The sequence below is a fragment of the Bombina bombina genome, chromosome 6 (assembly GCF_027579735.1).
Source record: "Bombina bombina isolate aBomBom1 chromosome 6, aBomBom1.pri, whole genome shotgun sequence".
NCBI classification, from domain to species: Eukaryota; Metazoa; Chordata; class Amphibia; order Anura; family Bombinatoridae; genus Bombina; species Bombina bombina.
This window is the reverse complement of record NC_069504.1, coordinates 42,523,307-42,544,195: the sequence shown is the minus strand read 5'-3', so window position 1 is coordinate 42,544,195 and position 20,889 is coordinate 42,523,307. Positions and strand designations below refer to the sequence as shown.

At 37.2% G+C, this 20,889-nt stretch overlaps 1 protein-coding gene across 1 annotated transcript in view; it reads left to right on the top strand.

The window, feature by feature from the left end:
- Positions 1 to 20,889, top strand: part of LOC128664316 (collagen alpha-1(VII) chain-like) — a 913,939-nt gene that overhangs the window by 160,068 nt on the left and 732,982 nt on the right. Inside the window, exons 13-18 of the mRNA XM_053719156.1 lie at positions 895 to 1,041; positions 2,484 to 2,603; positions 8,433 to 8,591; positions 17,563 to 17,688; positions 18,673 to 18,816; positions 19,846 to 19,977. Of these exons, the coding sequence (XP_053575131.1) occupies positions 895 to 1,041; positions 2,484 to 2,603; positions 8,433 to 8,591; positions 17,563 to 17,688; positions 18,673 to 18,816; positions 19,846 to 19,977 (828 nt within the window). The remainder of the gene's footprint in view (positions 1 to 894; positions 1,042 to 2,483; positions 2,604 to 8,432; positions 8,592 to 17,562; positions 17,689 to 18,672; positions 18,817 to 19,845; positions 19,978 to 20,889) is intronic.

Sequence of the window (20,889 nt, the reverse complement as noted above, 5' to 3'; positions counted from 1 at the left end):
TAATCACAATCTCAAAATATTTCTGCCATTAATATCCCTGAAGCTTGAAATTGTTACCTCCTGATCACAAAATTACGTCATTATGTGCATCATTAATTACTAATTGTCTATCAACTGCAGTAGGTAATATGTGTTTGTTGTGTTATGGATTTCAAACATTTTTATTAATGTAAAATGGTTCTTATTTCTTTTTAACTTTAATTGATTGAGCAGGTAGAGTTTGTATCTGTTTGGTGACGTCATCCAATATGGCGCTGGAAATGTCAATTTGTTTTGCTCCTGTGTATGACCAGTGTTACATTTGACAACTTCTTGGGGCAATAACTCAGAAAGTGTTTAGGGATTTATCAAGTACTTTTATCTGTGGAATTTGACCCATAAATGTGTGGTTAAGTTTAGAGTATTTGGTTTGTGTTTAGTAAACAGGACTGTCACGTTAAGACCATTTTCACCTTAAAGATAATGAAAAAAGTGCTTATTGTGGTCACATTGGCATTGAAAAAGGCTCACCCAAAGTTGTTAACATAACGATAATTATCAAACGGTAGAATGTGATCAACCCCTGTGTTTTTATCCCCAGCACATAGCTAAAGTGTCGCTTGTAGCTGCAATATATTGTCAGGGATTAGCAGCTACTTGTGTACACACTCCTAATTGGCTCACTGGCCATGTCTTCGCTGCAATATGTTGTGGCTCCCCAGTGAGAATTTAGCTATGTTTTTAATCCGCTTACAGGGCATTTAATCATTTAATTCAATGTGGTACAAGTTGAATCTTAGCATGGATGTTATGGTATAAAGTTAGAATTAATACAAAATCTTTACTCTTTTATAGATATTGGTAAAATTTTATGCATATCTATAATTCCGAAATACTTTTTTGTTCCAAACACAGAGGGAATTAACCAGAACATTAACCTGGCGGACAGCTACAGCCAATACCTTATCCAGGGACTACAGCCTGACACTGAGTACACAGTTACAGTCAATCCCATCTTTGTGGATGTAGAAGGACCCTTTGTATCAGCAAAAGCTATAACCTGTATGTACAGAAATATCTTATTCCTAATGGAAACTGAAATATTAGCTATATATGAAATATGTAACTGATTTTTTAAAGAGAAATAGAACTTTCACTTCACTTTAACTTACATAAAATATTTCTAGACATTAAAAAAAAATAGTTTTTTTTTATGAAAACAGGAACTGCATACATTTAAAGTAAATGTGCTAAAAACATTTGTATTGCTGAAATGAAAGGATAACATATAAATAAGTTATATATATATTTTTTTTTTTACAAATGTTTATTGGCTGTGAGATACTTCCTGCTAATTATCATTGGTTAGCACATACTTCCTTTTAATTCTCATAGGCTGATATAGAACACCTTCTAATAATTATTGGCTAATAGATGTCATTAACATTTGTAAGAATCACAACAATGGGAAAAAAATCAACAGGTTGAAATGTTCTTTTTCATATATAATAATCTCACATTCTCTCCTTTTTTGATTTGTTATTTATCTACACATCAATTTGTATTTCTCTTACCTCCCCCCTTTAACCCACCTTCTCATGTTAATTTTTCACTCCCTCATTTTTAAATCCTAAACTGGTTGCAGAGATCACTCTAAGCATACACATAAATATACATTAGTAATATTAGATACTTTGCTATTAGTTTACGTATAATATTTAATTGAGCATATTTTGGAAGAATACATTACATACCCATTATTCATTTAGCCTACTTTTCTTGTAAAATTGTATTTTTTATCCATAGCCCCTCTCCCAGATAGGCTGGAGTTCATTTATCACACAAAGTTAAAAAAATGGCTAAATTTGAAATGTGCATAAGTGCAATTCAGTTTTGGATACAAGCATTTAAAATGACATAAAAACTAATTGTATAGGGACCTTTAGAGTGCAGTAGCTTTAGCCATTCTATTGTAACACTCTATGGTAAACTAAGCTAGTGCTGTATAGCTAGAAGCACTGTATAATAAAGAAAACTGAACATAAACTGAGAGTCTTTGGATAGCAGTTATCCAAACAGAATGTGCAGTAGGTAAGCAGAGAGGTGGGGGTTCCCTGATGTCACTCAGTAGTAGGTTGCTACCTAGATTGCTGCAGGAACATAGTTCTAAAACTCCTGAGTCTATATCAATATGTTCTGTTATCAAATGTACTTTTTTTTTTCTATCCTAGGGCCCTCAATCCCTCCTGTATGTGTTTGTAAATTTTGTCCTGTATTTTACAAGTCTTGTATTGTCTTACTTAAATGAATTGTATCCATGGACAGCGCTGCGGAATATGTTGGCGCTTAATAAATAAAGTATAATAATAATAATAATAACTTAGCTACTTTTCAGTAGAAGTATTTGGACTGCTTTTTTTCTATTTAAAATCCCTTTAAATTTGAACAGAGATGGGATTTTAAATGCTCTGTGCTATTAATAATACAATATTACATTATTTCAGTGGCCTCGAGTGCGGTACAAACACTAAAAGCATCATCAGTAACAATGAACAGTGCGGTGGTGTCATGGAACCCAGTGGTTGGGGCCACGGGATACCGACTAGCATGGGGCCCCACTCCAGGTAAACAGTGTGTGTGAAAGTGTCATTTGCTGATTTCAGTTACAACTACATCAGAACATGCCAGAGGATCTTAAAGGGACAAAATACTCAAAACTGAATCTCCCATAAACTGTTAAAATTATGTTTTAAAAATATTTTGTAATTTATTCTCATGATCTATTTTGACTTCTTTTCCTGTAATTTAACTCTAAAACCTGAGGTTTTTCAGACGCATAACCCTGCTACATTATACCCAAAGACTGATTCATCAAGTTAGGTGCTAGTTTATGTCTTTCTCTAATAGGCTACAACAGAGGAGATTACATAAACATACTCAAGAGTGTTCTCAGTTATTTTAATACACTTTTTACCTCTTATCTTGTTTCTAAGCCTCTGCAGACAGCCCCCTTATTTCAGTTCTTTTGACAGACTTGTATTTTAGCCAATCAGTGCTTTGTCATAAAGCTCTCATATAGAGAGTTTTCAAGGGGTGTATCCCTCCGCTGCAAATAATGTAAATTCTGCTTGCAAAATATTTTAAAATTATTTTTATAACATTTACAGTATTTTACAATGCTGTGGTTATTTGCTGGAATATACTATCCACTTACAGAAAATATACAGAAACATACAGAAAATTCTTACGGAATATAAGAAACACATGATTAATTTTAGCATTAAATACTGGACTATAAATATTATTCTGATTTACATCTGATCCTTTATCAACCTCATAGTCGTGTCTACCACACCTTGTCTCTTTGTCTTCTATGTGCCATGTCATTGTTTTCATTCTCCACTATTTCAGTCTGTGGGGCCGATTTATCAAGGGCCTTATCGCCCCTGATGCCCCTGTTTCCGCGCAAGCCTTCAGGCCCGCCAGAAACAGCAGTTATGAAGCAGCGGTCTTAATACTGATGCTCCATAACTAGTCCGCTGCCTCTGAGGCTGTGGTCTGCAATCAGCCTGATCCTATATGATCGGGTTGATTGACACCCCCTGCTAGTCGCGAGTCTGCAGGAGGCGGCATTGCATAAGCAGTTCACCAGAACTGCTTGTGCAATGATAAATGCCGACAGTGTATTCTGTCGGCATTCAGCGATGTCTGTCGCACATGATACGCACCTGATAAATCGGCCCCTGTAGATTAATAGGGAATTAAGTCTATTGTGCTAGTGAAATGCTTAAAGGGACATTCTACTCCAAAATTTTTATTGTTTAAAAAGATAGCTATTCCCCTTATTACCCATTCCCCAGTTTTGCATAACAATCACGGTTATATTAATATAATTTTTACATCTGTGATTACCTTGTATCTTGCATTTTACCCAATCAGTGCTGACTCATAAATAACTCCTGGGAGTGAGCACTATGTTATCTATATGGCACACATGAACTAGCACTGTCTAGCTGTGAAAAACTGTCAAATGAGGTGGCGTCCAAGGGCTTAGAAATTAGCATACAAGCCTACCTAGGTTCAGCTTTCAACAAAGAATACCAAGAGAACAAAGCTAATTTGATGATAAAAGTAAACTGGAAAGTTGTTTAAACTTGCTTGCTCTATCTGAATCATGAGAGTTCAATTTTGTATATAACAAACCTGCTGCTTTTACTTAGAAATTGTCCTATAATTCTTTGAGAAAGTTCTGCTGTTAAGATTCCCAAAAAAGTATATAAATCTTTGTATTTCCATATAAATTATTGTATAGTGGATAAATACAGAAAACTCAAAACGGCTAGATTTAGAGTTTTGTCGGTAAAGCCCCGCGTATCTAACGCTAGCTTTTTTTCCCCCGCACCTTTTAAATACCGCTGGTATTTAGAGTTCACAGAAGGGCTGCGTTAGGCTCCAAAAAGGGAGCGTATAGCATATTTACCGCCACTGCAACTCTCAATACCAGCGGTGCTTACGGACGCGGCCAGCTTCAAAAACGTGCTCGTGCACGATTCCCCCATAGAAAACAATGGGGCCGTTTGAGCTGAAAAAAACCCTAACACCTGCAAAAAAGCAGCGTTCAGCTCTTAACGCAGCCCCATTGTTTCCTATGGGGAAACACTTCCTAAGTCTGCACCTAACACTCTAACATGTACCCCGAGTCTAAACACCCCTAACCTTACACTTATTAACCCCTAATCTGCCGCCCCCGCTATCGCTGACCCTGCATATTATTATTAACCCCTAATCTGCCTCTCCGTACACCGCCGCCACCTACGTTATGCCTATGTACCCCTAATCTGCTGCCCCTAACACCGCCGACCCCTATATTATATTTATTAACCCCTAATATGCCGCCCCCAACGTCGCCTCCACCTACCTACACTTATTAACCCCTAATCTGCCGACCGGACCTCACCGCTACTATAATAAAGTTATTAACCCCCTAATCCGCCTCACTCCCGCCTCAATAACCCTATAATAAATAGTATTAACCCCTAATCTGCCCTGCCTAACATCGCCGACACCTAACTTCAAGTATTAACCCCTAATATGCCGACCGGACCTCACCGCTACTCTAATAAATATATTAACCCCTAAAGCTAAGTCTAACCTTAACACTAACACCCCCCTAAGTTAAATATAATTTAAATCTAACTAAATAAATTAACTCTTATTAAATAAATTATTCCTATTTAAAGCTAAATACTTACCTGTAAAATAAACCCTAATATAGCTACAATTTAAATTATAATTATATTGTAGCTATTTTAGGATTAATATTTATTTTACAGGCAACTTTGTATTTATTTTAACCAGGTACAATAGCTATTAAATAGTTAATAACTATTTAATAGCTACCTAGTTAAAATAATTACAAAATTACCTGTAAAATAAATCCTAACCTAAGTTACAATTAAACCTAACACTACACTATCAATAAATAAATTAAAATACCTACAATTACCTACAATTAAACCTAACACTACACTATCAATAAATTAATTAAATACAATACCTACAATGAAATACAATTAAATAAACTAACTAAAGTACAAAAAATAAAAAAGAACTAAGTTACAAAAAATAAAAAAATATTTACAAACATTAGAAAAATATTACAACAATTTTAAACTAATTACACCTACTCTAAGCCCCCTAATAAAATAACAAAGACCCCCAAAGGGCCCTTTGCGGGGCATGCCCCAAAGAATTCAGCTCTTTTGCCTGTAAAAAAAAAACATACATACCCCCCCCCCCCAACATTTCAACCCACCACCCACATACCCCTAATCTAACCCAAACCCCCCTTAAATAAACCTAACACTAAGTCCCTGAAGATCTCCCTACCTTGTCTTCACCACACCGGGTTCACCGATCGGTCCAGAAGAGGCTCTGAAGTCTTCATCCAAGCCCAAGCGGGGGCTGAAGATGTCCATGATCCGGCTGAAGTCTTCATCCAAGGGGGAGCAGAAGAGGTCCATGATCCGACTGAAGTCTTCATCCAAGTGGGAGCTGAAGAGGTCCATGATCCGACTGAAGTCTTCATCCAAGCGGGAGCTCTGAAGAGGTCCATGATCCGGCTGAAGTCTTCTATCAAGCGGCATCTTCAATCTTCTTTCTTCTGGATCCATGTTCATCCCGCCGACACGGAACATCCATCTTCACTGACGACTTCCCGACGAATGACGGTTCCTTTAAGGGACGTCATCCAAGATGGCATCCCTCGAATTCCGATTGGCTGATAGGATTCTATTAGCCAATCGGAATTAAGGTAGGAAAAATCTGATTGGCTTATTGAATCAGCCAATCAGATTCAAGTTCAATCCGATTGGCTGATCCAATCAGCCAATCAGATTGAGCTCGCATTCTATTGGCGTAAAGGGTAAAAAATTTGCCTTTGTAAGGGGCTATCCAATGATTCAATATGCGGCCCATTTATTAAAAAATGTAACAATAATTTGTTCTGCACCGATCTGATATTCTACTTGTTCTATTAATAACTATTTAATAGACTCTTTAACTCTGAGAATTTTGGTTCTATTTTTGCTTTCCATTATTTCAAAATAATATTTCTAGCATGAAGAATAGCTTTGTTAAAGATAAGTGAATATTGATTAAATTCCTTAAACTGCTCAAAAACAAAGTTTTTATTTACTTATTGTTATATACCAGAGAACCCTCTAGTCTCTGGTCTCACATCTATAAGCTTGTTAGAAGTACATGAAACATTTAAATATTCATTGTTTGTTAGTAGCCACCAAGCTCCGCCCAACTATTGCGGGTATATTTTGGTATGTTAAGTTTCTCCAATCATGGTTGACTCTTAAATAAGTTTTCCTACTCTCACATGTTGATTTGTGCAATTTGAAATAGCTAACTGAAGAATATTAAAGTGCACTGCTAAACTGTCATATAAGAAAACAGCTGGCTGTACAAGAAGAAAGCTGTAGGCTGGACTTATAGAAACATAGATATTGACGGCAGATAAGAGCCATAGGCCCAGCAAGTCTGCCCGATATTACCTAACAGTATAAATGTATCTAGTTCGTAGGACAGCCTTATGCTTGTCCCAGGCATTTTTAAAGTCCCACACAGTGTTTGTCCTTACTACCTCTTGAGGAAGTTTATTCCATAAATCAATCACTTTTTCTGTAAAGAAGCTTCCTCAAATTACTCCTGAATCAACTACCCTTTAGCTTGAGATCATGACCCCTTGTTCTTGAATTTTCCATTTTATGTAAAATACCCACAGCCTCAGTTTTACTAAACCCTTTAACGCACTTGAAAGTTGCTATCATATCACCTCTTTCCCTTCTCTCCTCTAAGCTATACATAGTTAGGTCATTGAGCCTATCCTGGTAAGTTTTATTTTTTAGACCATGTACCATTTTGGTAGCCCTCCTTTGCACAGATTCAAGTTTGTTAATATCCTTCTGAAGATATGGCCTCCAGAACTGCACACAATACTCAAGAATAAGATAAGGCCTAACTAATGATCTATAAAGTGGCATAAGAACCTTATTATTTCTGGTGCAAATACCTCTACCAATACATCCAAGCATTCTGCTAGCCTTACTCGCTGCATTACTACATTGTTTACTAAGTTTTAAATCATCTGAAATAATAATTCCCAAGTCCTGTTCCTCATCTGTAACAGTCAGTAAAGTGTCATTGAGTCTGTAATTAACATTTGGATTTTTCTTCCCTAAATGCATTATTGTACACTTTGCTGTGTTAAACTTTAGATCCCAGTTGTTTGTCCAATCCTCCAATTGTTGTATATCACTTCTCATTTTGTCTACCCCCCCTGGAACATCCACTCTGTTGCAAATTTTTGTATCATCTGCAAAGAGACATACTTGGCAGCCATTTTCAGCTACTAACAAACAAATGATTATTTAAACATTTCACTTCTTACAAGTTTATAGATGTAGAACCTGTTGCAAGATGCTTGCCTGGTATGTAACAATTAGTAATAAAGAATAAGTATTGGGTCTAGACTGTCCCTTTAAGCATTTTTTGTGCCTTTAAATCATTTAACTTCATATTTAATAAAGCATTAACTGGACATTTAATAATTTAATACATGAAAAACACGTTAATGGACTGCAGTGCAGGAGTGGACTGACTTTAGATCTGCATTTACCATATCTATGGAGGCATTTTCCAGTAGAAAACACAGAAAGCACTCTCAGATCAATACTGGGCAGCTTAAGCAGACTACAGGGCGTATGGCGAGGCGCCCAGTTTGGGGTCAGCTGTCTGTATGATGTGTACCTAGAATTGCGCTGAGTGCTCTCCATGTTATGTGATATCTACTCAGTGTATTCTGAGAGTAATGTATATAGCCCGTGTCATTTTAATTGTTTTTCTTACTAAGTCCTATATTTTTTTCTCTATTCCCTGTAAAGATTTTTTTGGAAGAGATCGCACGCGTCAGCTAGCACTAAACAGTTCCATCACCTCTTACCAGCTGAAGAACCTTGTACATGACACCGAATACGTCCTCTCCCTCTATGTGTTGTTTGGCTCAGTGGTTGGGCCGGGAATTTCCGCCACTGCAAGAACATGTAAGTATCTGTAAGTTAGAAAGACAAAGAAAAATTGAGTATTACTTATTTCCTTATCTGCCATAGATAGCCGCAGAACATGTTTCAGTGGTCTACAGTCATCTCTTGCTGTGAAACAGTATTATTATTATTATTTTATTATAAAAAATGAAATAAAAATAAAATTTCAATATGTGTATTATATATTGGACTTGCTTTTGCTGTAAAATATCTCACTTCAGAGAGGTTGATGAGCATCTATTGTAATTAAGCCCTTCAGTTCTAAACCATTCCAAACGCCTTTTAGTTGTTTGCCACTTGTTGTATTTACAAAATGATTTGTTTTGTGAGGTACCAACGCAAATTATACCTTGGCTTTTTTACCAGCAGGACAAAAATAACACTGGTTTTCAGAAAATATAGGAAATGTAACCATATGAAATGTAAAACAAATTATATTTTTTGTATCTTTTTTCCATGACATACATGGTAAATAGCAGAACGACCATCATTCTTTCCTAGATATTTTAAACACACAAAGGGCCAGATTTACCATTAGGCAGAGTAGGCATGGGCCTACAAGTGCCTTCCATAGAGAGGCGTCTGTCTCTCTGATCCATATGTCTTTTTTTTGCACACCTCTGTGGCTCTCCCCTCACTCACCAAAGTAGATAATAACTTTGACCTAAACAAAGATGGCCGCCACACTGGACGGTCCTGTCAGTTTCTCCAGTGAATGCGGACAGAGCAGCCAGAGCGGCCTGAGAGTAAGTGTGTTGTGTGGGGGTTGATTCTTTTATGGGGAGTGACAGTGAGTGACTATTTGTGCGCTATTACAGTGCGCTCTGAGTGCACGGTGGGTATGTATTAGCTGCAGCAGCAGCGGCTGTCAAAATCAATGAATATTATTGCTAAAATGCAAAATGCCAGGGCTGTTGCACAGGATAAACACACTTTAAAAAAACCACTGACCCTTGGGGGGATATTTATCAAGCCGACAACCGAAAATACGCTGAAATTCCGCAGCATAATTGTTGCAAGCTTGATCTGACCTAGTTATCAAAGCCTAGAGATCGGCAAAAGATAAAATCTGTGATGTAACATACGCTCCGCCGGTCTCAATCCGACACAGATCAATGCTTACGTCATGCTTTCAGTAATTTAGTTAATTTAATTGCTAGATTAATTTAAGTGTAGTATAATAGTTAGGGTAAGTTATTTAATAGTTTAAAAATAGTTTATTTTAATTTTACAGGTAAGTTTAAATTTATTTTAAGATAGGGATGTTTTAATTTTAATTTAAAGTTAGCGGCTTGTTAGGTTTAGGGGTTAATAGCTTAATTTAGTTTATGGCGATGTGGGGGGCTGGTGGTTTAGGGGTTAATAGGTTTAGTTAGTGGTAGTGATGTTGGAGGCCAGAGGTTTAGGGGTTAAAACATTTATTTAGTGGCGGCGGGGTCCAGGAGCGACGGGATAGGGGTTAATAACTTTAATAACTTTATTTAGTGGTGGCGGGGTCCGGGAGTGGCGGGATAGGGGTTAATAACTTTATTTAGTGGCGGCGGGTTCCGAGAGCGGCGGGATAGGGGTTAATAACTTTATTTAGTGGCGGCGTTTAGTGACAGGGTATAAATAAAGTTGGTAAAAAGCTGAATAGACACAAGATCGATGACTGTTAGTTAACAACAGTCCGATGCTCATCGCCCCATACTTGATGCGCAGCTTTTTGCCGGCTTTTTTATAAATATGGAGATCATATTCAGGTCTGCGGCCGCGATGTTAGGCGAGCGTATTAGTGCCGTTGAATGCAACACAGTGGACGGCTTGCTAGATAGACCCCTTGGTTGATTGTACACATTGCAGGGTTGGTCAGCAAAGTTTAGACAACCTGCACTTTTCTTGTATAAATTATATTAAAAAAAACAAATATTGTTCTGACTGGAATTCATTTTACTGGGCAAATACTGTCTGGATTGTTTTGTTATAGATCATGGACTGCCTTTTATGTGGCAAAAGTAGTAGCTGATGTAAAAAAAAAATCTTAATTCTATAAAGTTTTAGGCTGTATCTCATAGGTTCATACATGTGAACAGGGAGCGCATGGGGGGGCGCTTTAGATTTTGGTTCAAACAGGCACCTGGGCTGTAAATACGGCCCTGAACACACATTGTATGGTACCACTATTAGCATCAGTTCAGCTTCTGAAAATCCCACAAATACCACTTTAGTATTTTATACCTGTATTGTGCTATACAAATAATAAATGAGAATCATAAGATTAAATGTAATATTTTTGTTTAAACCATCTATCAATTTATAAAGATAATGAGTGGGTATAAAATATATCATTGTTCAAATATTAGATACAAAACGTAAAATAGTTGCACCAAAAATCATCCTATATAGAATTTCACAAAATACTATCAGTTTTTTTCCATAGTTCAGAGAGATATGGATCTATGAGCCCTGACAACACTCACCAAATAGAAGCTAGCGGTTGTTGCCGGGAGATTATTATTACAATAACGATCACGGTTATAAGGACATAAAGTCCCTTATCTGAATGGTGGGACCTCACTCTTTCAACTATGGAGTATTTCTAAGGTGAATGGGTAATGAAAACCTCATAAAAATGGGCAGAGCCTTCAAAATAAAATCAATGGTTTAAGGTGCTTTTCATTACTATGCCAATCACCTGGCAGCTGGATTTACACAAGACCAGTGGTGATTAACTGCATATTAGATAGACAATAAACAAGATCATTCTCCTCTTTCAAATGAGAGGGTCACTTGTCTCTCTAGCACAAACAAGGGTGGAGGTAGGGTTTTTTTTAGAGCTCCCCTTCCTATTGAAAAATTATTGATGCATGTCATGGTGACATCACACGTAGTTCGCACTGCAGCCAGAAATGGGGAAGGATGAAGCCTCATTTCCTGGCTACAGTGTGGGGCTCCCCAGGATCTGACTTGCATGGGGGACACCCCCATGATGACAACACATGGTTATCATTCATACATAGTGCCATCTTAAGGCATTAAGTCAGGTGCTCTATCTCCTAATCTATCCTAACTCAAGATAATTATTATCATTATTATTAACATCTTCCATAGAGAAGTTTGTGTTTAACCAGGCACACATAAAAAATAAGAGTGAAAATGATATATGTATGCTCTAACACCCAGATGCATGCTCTTTCACCTTATGATGTCCTGCTGTACTTACCTGCATATTGTACCCCACCTCATTTACTAGCACAGTGTACAGGGTCAGGGACAGAGGATAGAAGGGTTGAAAAAACTGTTGCACCAGGATATGACTACACTGACCTACACTACACTATGGTAGTTATAGTTAGATGAATGTTGGTGTCCATGCAAGTAACAAAGATGGCTGGTGTAGAACTGAGGCCTTGCCTGACATTTGTAATGGCAGCCTTTTCCAATATCCCAGTCAGTCCCTTATTTACACATTGATTTCTTTTAAATGATGTGTAAATTTCATGAATAAAGTATTGCTGTGTACATAAAAACACAAAATCAGTGACCTGTATTTTTATCACCTCACATTCACCTAGATTACGAGTTTTGGGTTCGTGTTTTAACGCTGAAAATATGGCCATTTCAGCGTTAAAACAGCAACGCAGCCATTGCGAGTCCTGTCGGTATAGCTGTACCGCAAGCATTTTAGCCTGGAACGCAACGTCAGTCCCGCACCCGCACTAGAAAAAATGACGGTTTTGCATGGGATTTCCATAGAGATGCCATTACAAGTTTTGCGGTGCGGCTAAAAAGCTTGTGTTACACCCTATACCGACACGATCTGTACCGCAATCTGAGACCAATAGTTATGAGTTTTACGCAACAAAACTTTTACACAAAACTCATAACTAAAGTGTTACAAAGTACACTAACACCCATTAACTATTAACCCCTAAACCGAGGCCCTCCTGCATTGCAAACACTATATTAAAGTAATTAACCCCTATTCCACCGCTCCCCGACATCTTCACCACTATACTAAAGTTATTAACCCCTATTCCGCCGCACCCCAACATTTGCTTACACTATATTAAAGATATTAACCCCTATTCCACCGCTCCCCGACATCGCTGCCACTAAATAAAGTTATTAACCCCTAAACCTCTGGCCTCCCACATCACTACCACTAAATAAACCTATTAACCCCTAAACCGCCAGCCCCCTACATCGCCAAAAACTAAATTAAACTATTAACCCCTAAACCTATCAACCCCCTAACTTTAAATTAAAATTACAAGATCCCTATCTTAAAATAAATAAAAACTTACCTGTGAAATTAAAAAAACTCAGTTTAAACTATAAATTAACCTAACCTAACTATTAGACTAAAATTAAAATAACTTAATTAAAAAGATTATTAAAAAAAAACTAACACTGTTAAAAAAATTAAATCTACAGTTACAAAAAATTTAAAATACTAAATTACAAAAATTAACAAACGAAATTATCCAAAATTAAAAAAATTACACCTAATCTAATAGCCCTATCAAAATAAAAAAGCCCCCCAAAATAAAAAATGCCCTAGCCTACAATAAACTACCGAAAGCCCTTAAAAGGGCCTTTTGTAGGGCATTGCCCTAAATAAATCAGCTCTTTTCCCTGAAAAAAAATACAGTAGCTCTCATCCTATTGCCTGATTTAAACAGCCAATAGGATTTCAGTAGCTCTCATACTATTGGCTGATTTGAATTTCCAAAATCAAATCGGCCAATAGGAATGCAAGGGACGCCATTTTGAAAAGACTCCCTTGTATTGAAGATTCAGTATACGGTGGCGACCGTATGAAGAGGATGCTCCGCGCCGGATGTCTTCAGGATGAAGATAGAAGATGCTGCCGGGATAAAGATAGAAGATGCCGCTTGGATGAAGATAGAAGACACCACCTGGATGGATGAAGACCTCGCTGCCTGGATGAAGACTTCTCGCCGCCTGGATGAGGATGGATGTCCAGACTTCAGAAACTGTAAATGGATCGCCGGGGCATAGTGTTAGGTTTTTTTAAACTTTTTTTGGGTGTTTTTTTTTTTTAGATTAGGGTTTTGGGCTTTCTTAAAAGAGCTGAATGCCCTTTTAAGGGCAAGAAAAAGTGCTGAATGCCCTTTTAAGGGCAATGGGTAGCTTAGGTTTTTTTTTTTTTAATTTTTTATTGAGGTTGTTAAATGATACAGCATTAAGGGTAACACATAGTTTGTAAGTCAACAATTAAGGACATATAAAACAACATCCCAGATTAAGATAGTAATATCTGCAGGTTACAGAATGTTTTGCAAATAATAATACATCAGAGTGAGGAAGAGGAGGACTAACAATCTAAATTGAGTAGCAATTCACTAATAAAGAATTGTTTATATATATTTTGCAAACTTCAGAGTTCTCCATTACACAAACCACGGTAAAGCGTAAACAATGACAACCTGTATGTAAAAGCTAGGAAATCAGACATGCTATATAACAATAAGTAACTGTAATAGAGATAATATTAACAAAAGGACTAAACAAACTCAATTAAGACCTCTTTTTCTCGTAGGGGGTATTGGGAAAGGAAGTCAGTGGGCAAGAGCCACTCGAATAAAGGAGAAGAGGGGGAGATAAGGTAAAATGCTTTCTAGTTGGGCTAGTGAGTGTACTATAACATGGAGGGGGAGGTGAGTATATTCATATAGAGGGAGTAGTGTATGCCTAGGATATGTATATATATGTATTCTTAACTAGGTCAGGGTACAGATGTAATAACAGATCATTTCTAGACATAATGCATAATGCTAAAGGAGAGCTGATAGTGGCTAAGGACCTAAATAACACACATTAAGATATAAAATATGGGGTGACTATAAGCTAGTAGTGGGTAAGGTGAAGACCCCAATCCTCGTGTCTAAGAAGGGAACCTTTAGCCAAAGTTATAACAGTTATCTGCATCAAAGTAATATTGCTCCCTGTTTCTCTTGTGTGGTACTTAGAATATCTATCCAAAAGTTGTGAAAAAGGGGGAAAAAATCCTAGATATCTAGCAGCAACAATTATTATGATTTGTCATCACCTTCCATCTGTAAGATAACGTATGCCTTCACTATATGCTAGACGGAAGACTCAACAATAAATTTTATAAATTTTATACAACAGCTTTGGATGTAAAACAATTAATAGAGCTATTCTAATACCATTCAGACTGAATCCATTCAATGGCTGGGGAGGTAAAAGAGCTATATCAGTAGTGTAGAGCGTCAGCATGAATAATGACCGAAGCATTAAGCTCAGGAGTGTAAAAGCATACATACATATAGGGATTCGCATCAACAAGTAGGGCTCAGAAGCATAAACATGTAAAATAGGGGATTGTAACTTAGATCAACGATGTCCAGTACTTCACATGGGAAAGTGGGTCCTTATGATTAACCCACCCCACTCCTGGTCTGGATCGGGACAGTTACTTCTGTGTAAATCAGCAGCCCCACTTGGAGGCCCAGTAACCGACAATCCTTCATAGATCAGGGCTTGATATGTGGGTAGTTGTACGCAACTTGTGAAGATATTCACCACGTACCTCATTCCGCTGGATCGCCACCCACCACTCTGCTGTTGATTTGCAAAGAAGAACTGTGTCCCTGAGGCCTTATCGCCCCTCCGGAGGCCGGCCGCACCATCCAGAGAGACGACCAAGGGGAGTCCGGTGGCATTCTTCGGCTGATAGAGATGATTGCAGGATGCAGCTCCAGGCGGATAGTCAATATCGATGTTGCTCAAGGCTCGGATGATCTCTGGTTTCTCTGTACTGTCGCCACTCAGAAAGTTACTATGCGCTGTAGCAAGAGGATGAGTACTGGATCCGGTCTGTAGCGGTACGTGTTCTTGTGTATAGAAGGCTCCCTGCGGTGCTACTAGGTCCTCCATTTCCAGACCAGGCTGAGTGCGTAAGCAAGGCTTAGTGAGCGGTTTTGCCCATCTAGGTTAGATATCTCCTGCTGCGTAGCGATTCCCATTGCATCTGTCGCTCCTGGTAACTCGTGATCCTTCTTACCCCCAGCAGATTGCAGGGTACAGTGCAAGTCCTCAAAGTTGCAGAGCATCTGTAGCTCTAGGCCCTCTAGGATTAACTGTATCTGCGCCTGAAAATCCCCCTCCATGTCTAAGCATAGGGTGTCGAGAGAAAGTTAAGATAGGCACTAGTGTGAGACTATTGTACCCGGCTGCTGGGGGGGGGGGGGGTAGCTGAATGTAAAGTAAATATGAGGCCGCAGCCGTCGATCTTTGAAACCTCCGAGTATTTTGCTGCCGATGGAAACAGGGTAGTCTGTGGTATCAAACAACTCCTTGGCTTTTCCTTGGCTTTTTCACTATTTATGCGTGAATATAGTCGGATGGGAGGAAAATAACTGATAAAATGTAGAGTTTATAGAGGGAGCTTCACCATCTTGCGACTTCTCCCGGCTGCGGCTAGGACACGCCCCCCAGCTTAGGTTTTTTTTAGAGTTAGGTTTTTTATTTTGGGAGGTTGGTTGGGTGGTGGGTTTTACTGTTGGGGGGGGTCTTTGTATTTTTTTCAGGGAAAAGAGCTGATTTCTTTAGGGCAATGCCCTACAAAAGGCCCTTTTAAGGGCTATTGGTAGTTTATTGTAGGATAGGGTTTTTTATTTTTGGGGGGCTTTTTTATTTTGATAGGGCTATTAGATTAGGTGTAATTGTTTTTATTTTGGATAATTTCATTTGTTATTTTTCGTAATTTAATATTTTTTTTATTTTTTGTAATTTAGTATTTTTAATTTTTTGTAACTGTAGATTTTTTTTTTTTAGTAGTGTTAGTTTTTTTAAATGAGTAATTTAATTAATTTAATTTGTAGTTATTTTAATTTTAGTCTAATACTTAGATTAGGTTAATTTATAGTTTAAACTTAGGTTTTTTTATTTTCACAGGTAAGTTTTTATTTATTTTAAGATAGAGATCTTGTAATTTTAATGTTAAGTTAGGGGGTTGTTAGGTTTAGGGGTTAATAGTTTAATTTAGTTTTTGGCGATGTGGGGGGCTGGCGGTTTAGGGGTTAATAGGTTTATTTAGTGGTAGTGATGTGGGAGGCCAGAGGTTTAGGTGTTAATAACTTTAGTATAGTGTGGGAGATATTGGGAGCGCCAGATTAGGGGTTAATAGATTTATTTCGGTGGCGGCAATGTCGGGGGCAGCAGATTAGGGGTTAATAAGTTTATTTAGGTGTCGGTGATGTCGGGGCTGCAGATTATGGATGTTTAGATGTGGGGTTTATGTTAGGGTGTTAGGTTTAAACGTAACTTTGTTTTTCCCCATAGACATCAATGGGGTTGCGTTACGGAGCTTTTCATTCTGTGATCGCAGGTGTTAGTTTTTTTTTCTAACATTCTCTCCCCATTGATGTCTATGGGGAAAGCGTGCACGAGCACGTCAAAGCAGCGCTTGCATTTTGTGCGGTATGGAGCTCAACACAATCATATTGCACGCACAAGGCGGCTTTTTCAAAACTCGTAATGGCAGCACTATGGGGGGTGAAATAACACAACTTTTGTTGCGTTCGTTTCGCACCCTCTATAGCGCAAAACTTATAATCTAGGTGATTGTAAATTTTTGCTTAAAAAAATGCTGATAGCAAATACTACAGACATCTAGCACAGTGGGTCTAAGAAAGGTATAAAAGAGAGTGACTATTACTTATTATTTTTATTGTTGTTATTATCTTGCGAAATTGTATGGCTATTGTTAGCAGGTAAGAATATGAGGTCATATATTGCAGTGCAGTAGTGACAATTAATACATGCAAAATTGCTAGGATTATAGATTAAAAGATAGAATGACATTTATTGTAAGCTCTATAATTATATATATAGATCATGTTATCATCATACATGTGTTGGGTTTGGTAATGAGTTGGCTTTTATGTACACATTGAATAAATAAATGAGCAATTAAAAGGAACAATGCTTTATTTTGCAGCTCCTCTTGGGTATGTATCTAACTTTAAGGTGACCGGATACACAAGTACCTCTATCTCACTCGCTTGGAGTTCTACAGCTGGGGCCACTGAATATAAAGTCTCCTGGAGCCCAGCAGCATCATCAGGTCTGCTCCTATTGATTATTTTTTAAACTGTGAAGAGAAAAATATCTGACCAAAAAATGTAATTTGTACATCTGAGAACAGTGAAATGTGCAATAGAGTATATGTATAAGCTAGTGATCCCTTGGCCAGACATTGTGTATTTAAGTATGTATCTTTATCTTGTATAGCACTTTTTGTGGTTATGGAACTTTACAATTATAACAAAATGCAAAGAGCCTGTCCTAACTATCCCACGTTTAACTGGATTGTCACAGATCTGGAGTTGTGTCCCAAAGTACACTCTGGTGCTATATATAAATATAAATATTCTGCTGCTTCCATATATATATATATATTCCACAAAATAAAACCAGGAACGATCTAAACCCATGCTCTTCTCCTGAACAACTGCTGAGATCTGAATTACAAGTCGTACCTTCAAAATATTCTAATGTCCCAATTTTTAAAGAGTATAAAGTCCATCTTAACAAAGAAAGAGCAAAGCCCAGTGGAGTCTATACTGTTAACTGGTATTATATAAATAACTCAGCTCTTGCTTATTTTTATTTGGTGCTTTCAAATGTTTATTTCATTGTTAGTTTAAAAGCTTGTAAGTATACAGTGATGTAATGGTCAATTCCTCAGTTTCTGCTTTAGCCCCTAACATTTAGCATTTTGTATTTTTGTCAAATATGAAATAGCAAAATCTGATCTGTCTCTGATACTGAGGCGTGTGAGTATTTATATCTTCATATCAGTATTGGTAGCACCGATATCTAATCTTACCTAATCTAATCTTGCCTTACCAAGCATTACAGAATCTCTTTCATTGTAAGAAATGGTAATATATTAATTAAGTATTCATGAATTTTTAATTTTCAAAGTTGAAATAATCTAGTTTTTTGTTTTGTTAAAATTTTTCTCATCATATTTAAAAGATCTTTTAAAAATAGAATTACTCACTAGAAATTAATGTGAATTGTGAATGTGACCTCTAATTTACAGATAACCCCAAAAGCCAATACCTGGCTCTGACGGTCCGATCTTATCATCTTACTAACTTGCAGCCAAACACCAGGTATATTGTGAATGTACAAGCCATGTACAGCAACTCCGAAGGTCCAGCTGCTACACTTATCCAAAGCACAGGTGAGTAATATAAAAAACATATATACCTAAAGTATAAAACATATATACCTAAAGTAAAAAACAAGCATAAACAATTTACTAATAGGACAAACAAGCTGCATTATTCACTGTAAAATGCCTCTAAATCATTTGTTCATGGTTTCATGGAACACTGCTGGTTACAGAGTGTATGTATGTTATTTTTCCACTTACTACAGTCTTAATAGATATTCTTCTCACACTGAACCAGCCCCATGAGTTCATTCCTTCCCTCCTCACCTATCATTTTTCTCTGCATTGTAGGTTTGTGATCTTTCTAAAATTAACTCACTTTAGATAAAAATGCAGCTGCTAATGGTTTTAGCTAAAGGATAATCCACCACCAGTTTTATCCAAGTCAAAATCTCATGTATGTCATGTACCCCTGTGTTAAGAAGAATAAATAGTTGAAATTTTATGAATAAACCATAGGAATATGCAATTAGCATCAAAATAGTGGAATATTTAAGGGACATTAAACATCAGTTGTTGTTCCACATAAAATGATTAAAAATGCCATTCATTTGTCATTGTTTATTTTGTCTGCTTTTCCTGTAATTGAACTCTAAAAACTGTAGGGTTCCTTCTCCTCCCAGAGAGTCTGAAGCGCATTCAGTGGAATGCTGAACCCTGACACTCCCACATGGTGTGTATTGATTAATCATAATATAAACCTCAGTCTAGGGTCTGTCACTTAGTGATTGACCAGTAACAGGTGGTACGATGTCACTCAAAAGAGAGAGGAAAGAGTGCTGTTAGTGAAAATCCTTTTCTTTAATTATAGCTATTTTATGCCCCAATTATCTTGTAATCTCTGAGAACATTTAATCTGGGTTATTTAACAGATTAAATAATACCGATAACTATCAAATGTTAATTGACACAGGTTTTTTAATTAAGTATAGCAATTAATACAATGCCTCAGATCAAATGAGTAATTGGTCATTTAATTACGAAAACAGACTGCAATAATTACATAATGTAGAACAATACTATAATGTTTTCCTACAGACTCTAACCCCACTCAGGTGCTTCATGTGAAAGACCTGCAGATCATTGACACTGGAGTAAATAAACTAAAGTTGTCCTGGAAAAAAACACCTGGAATAACCCATTACAAGATATCATGGCAGCCTTTGGATGGTAAGTTTGCAGTGATTTCCTGCCTACTGTCAATTTCCCTCCAGCCAATCCAAACCATTCCTTTTGGCTTCTGTGACACAACTTCCTTATTGTTTGTATCTCTCTATATTCTGCTATAAAATCTGTCCCCCTTACCTCTTTTTGTTGGGGAGAAGATCCTCTACTCCTTTCAGATTACATTAAATCTCTAGGTTCCCTACCCAAGTGTTGTAACTTTCAATAAGATCTATATGTTGATGACTCCCCAATCTATCTCTCTGCACCACATCTATAAACTCATCTACTTGTTGTCACCATCTTTCTATCTGGTACCTTATTCTAAATGTCCTAATTTCCCACCTTCATATACTATTCCCAATCTCAAACTCTATATAACTGATGACAACTCATTCAAACCCCCATGCCTGCTTCCTTTTGAGTCTTCTGAACCTCCATTTGCCCTCCATGTTTTGGCCTCTGCTAAAACTTGCCACATTCACCTTAAAAATATCAGCAAAACAAACAAAATCACCCTTTTCTCACAAATAACAAAAATAATTTCTAATTCACTTATTTATTATGTCTTACCTTGATTACCACAACTCAATACTTGTTGGTTTCCCAACCTACAGTCTACTCCCTAATGCAGTCCATCATGTCTTTTTCAGACTCATCTTTCTTATACATTGCTACTGATCTACCAGCCCTTTTCTGGCTACCCTCAGTCTTCACAAAATATAATTGAAATCCTAAACACACAGTGCATCAAATAACATCACCTGTCCTGTAGATCACCTCGCTTAAAGGTGGAAACTTGTGGGCAGGGCTAGTTTACTGTAACTGTTTTGTATAAATGATATGTAAACATTGCATTTATTGTACTAACCGTTCATGCTATTTTGGTGCTTCATAAATGGATAATCGTAATAAATA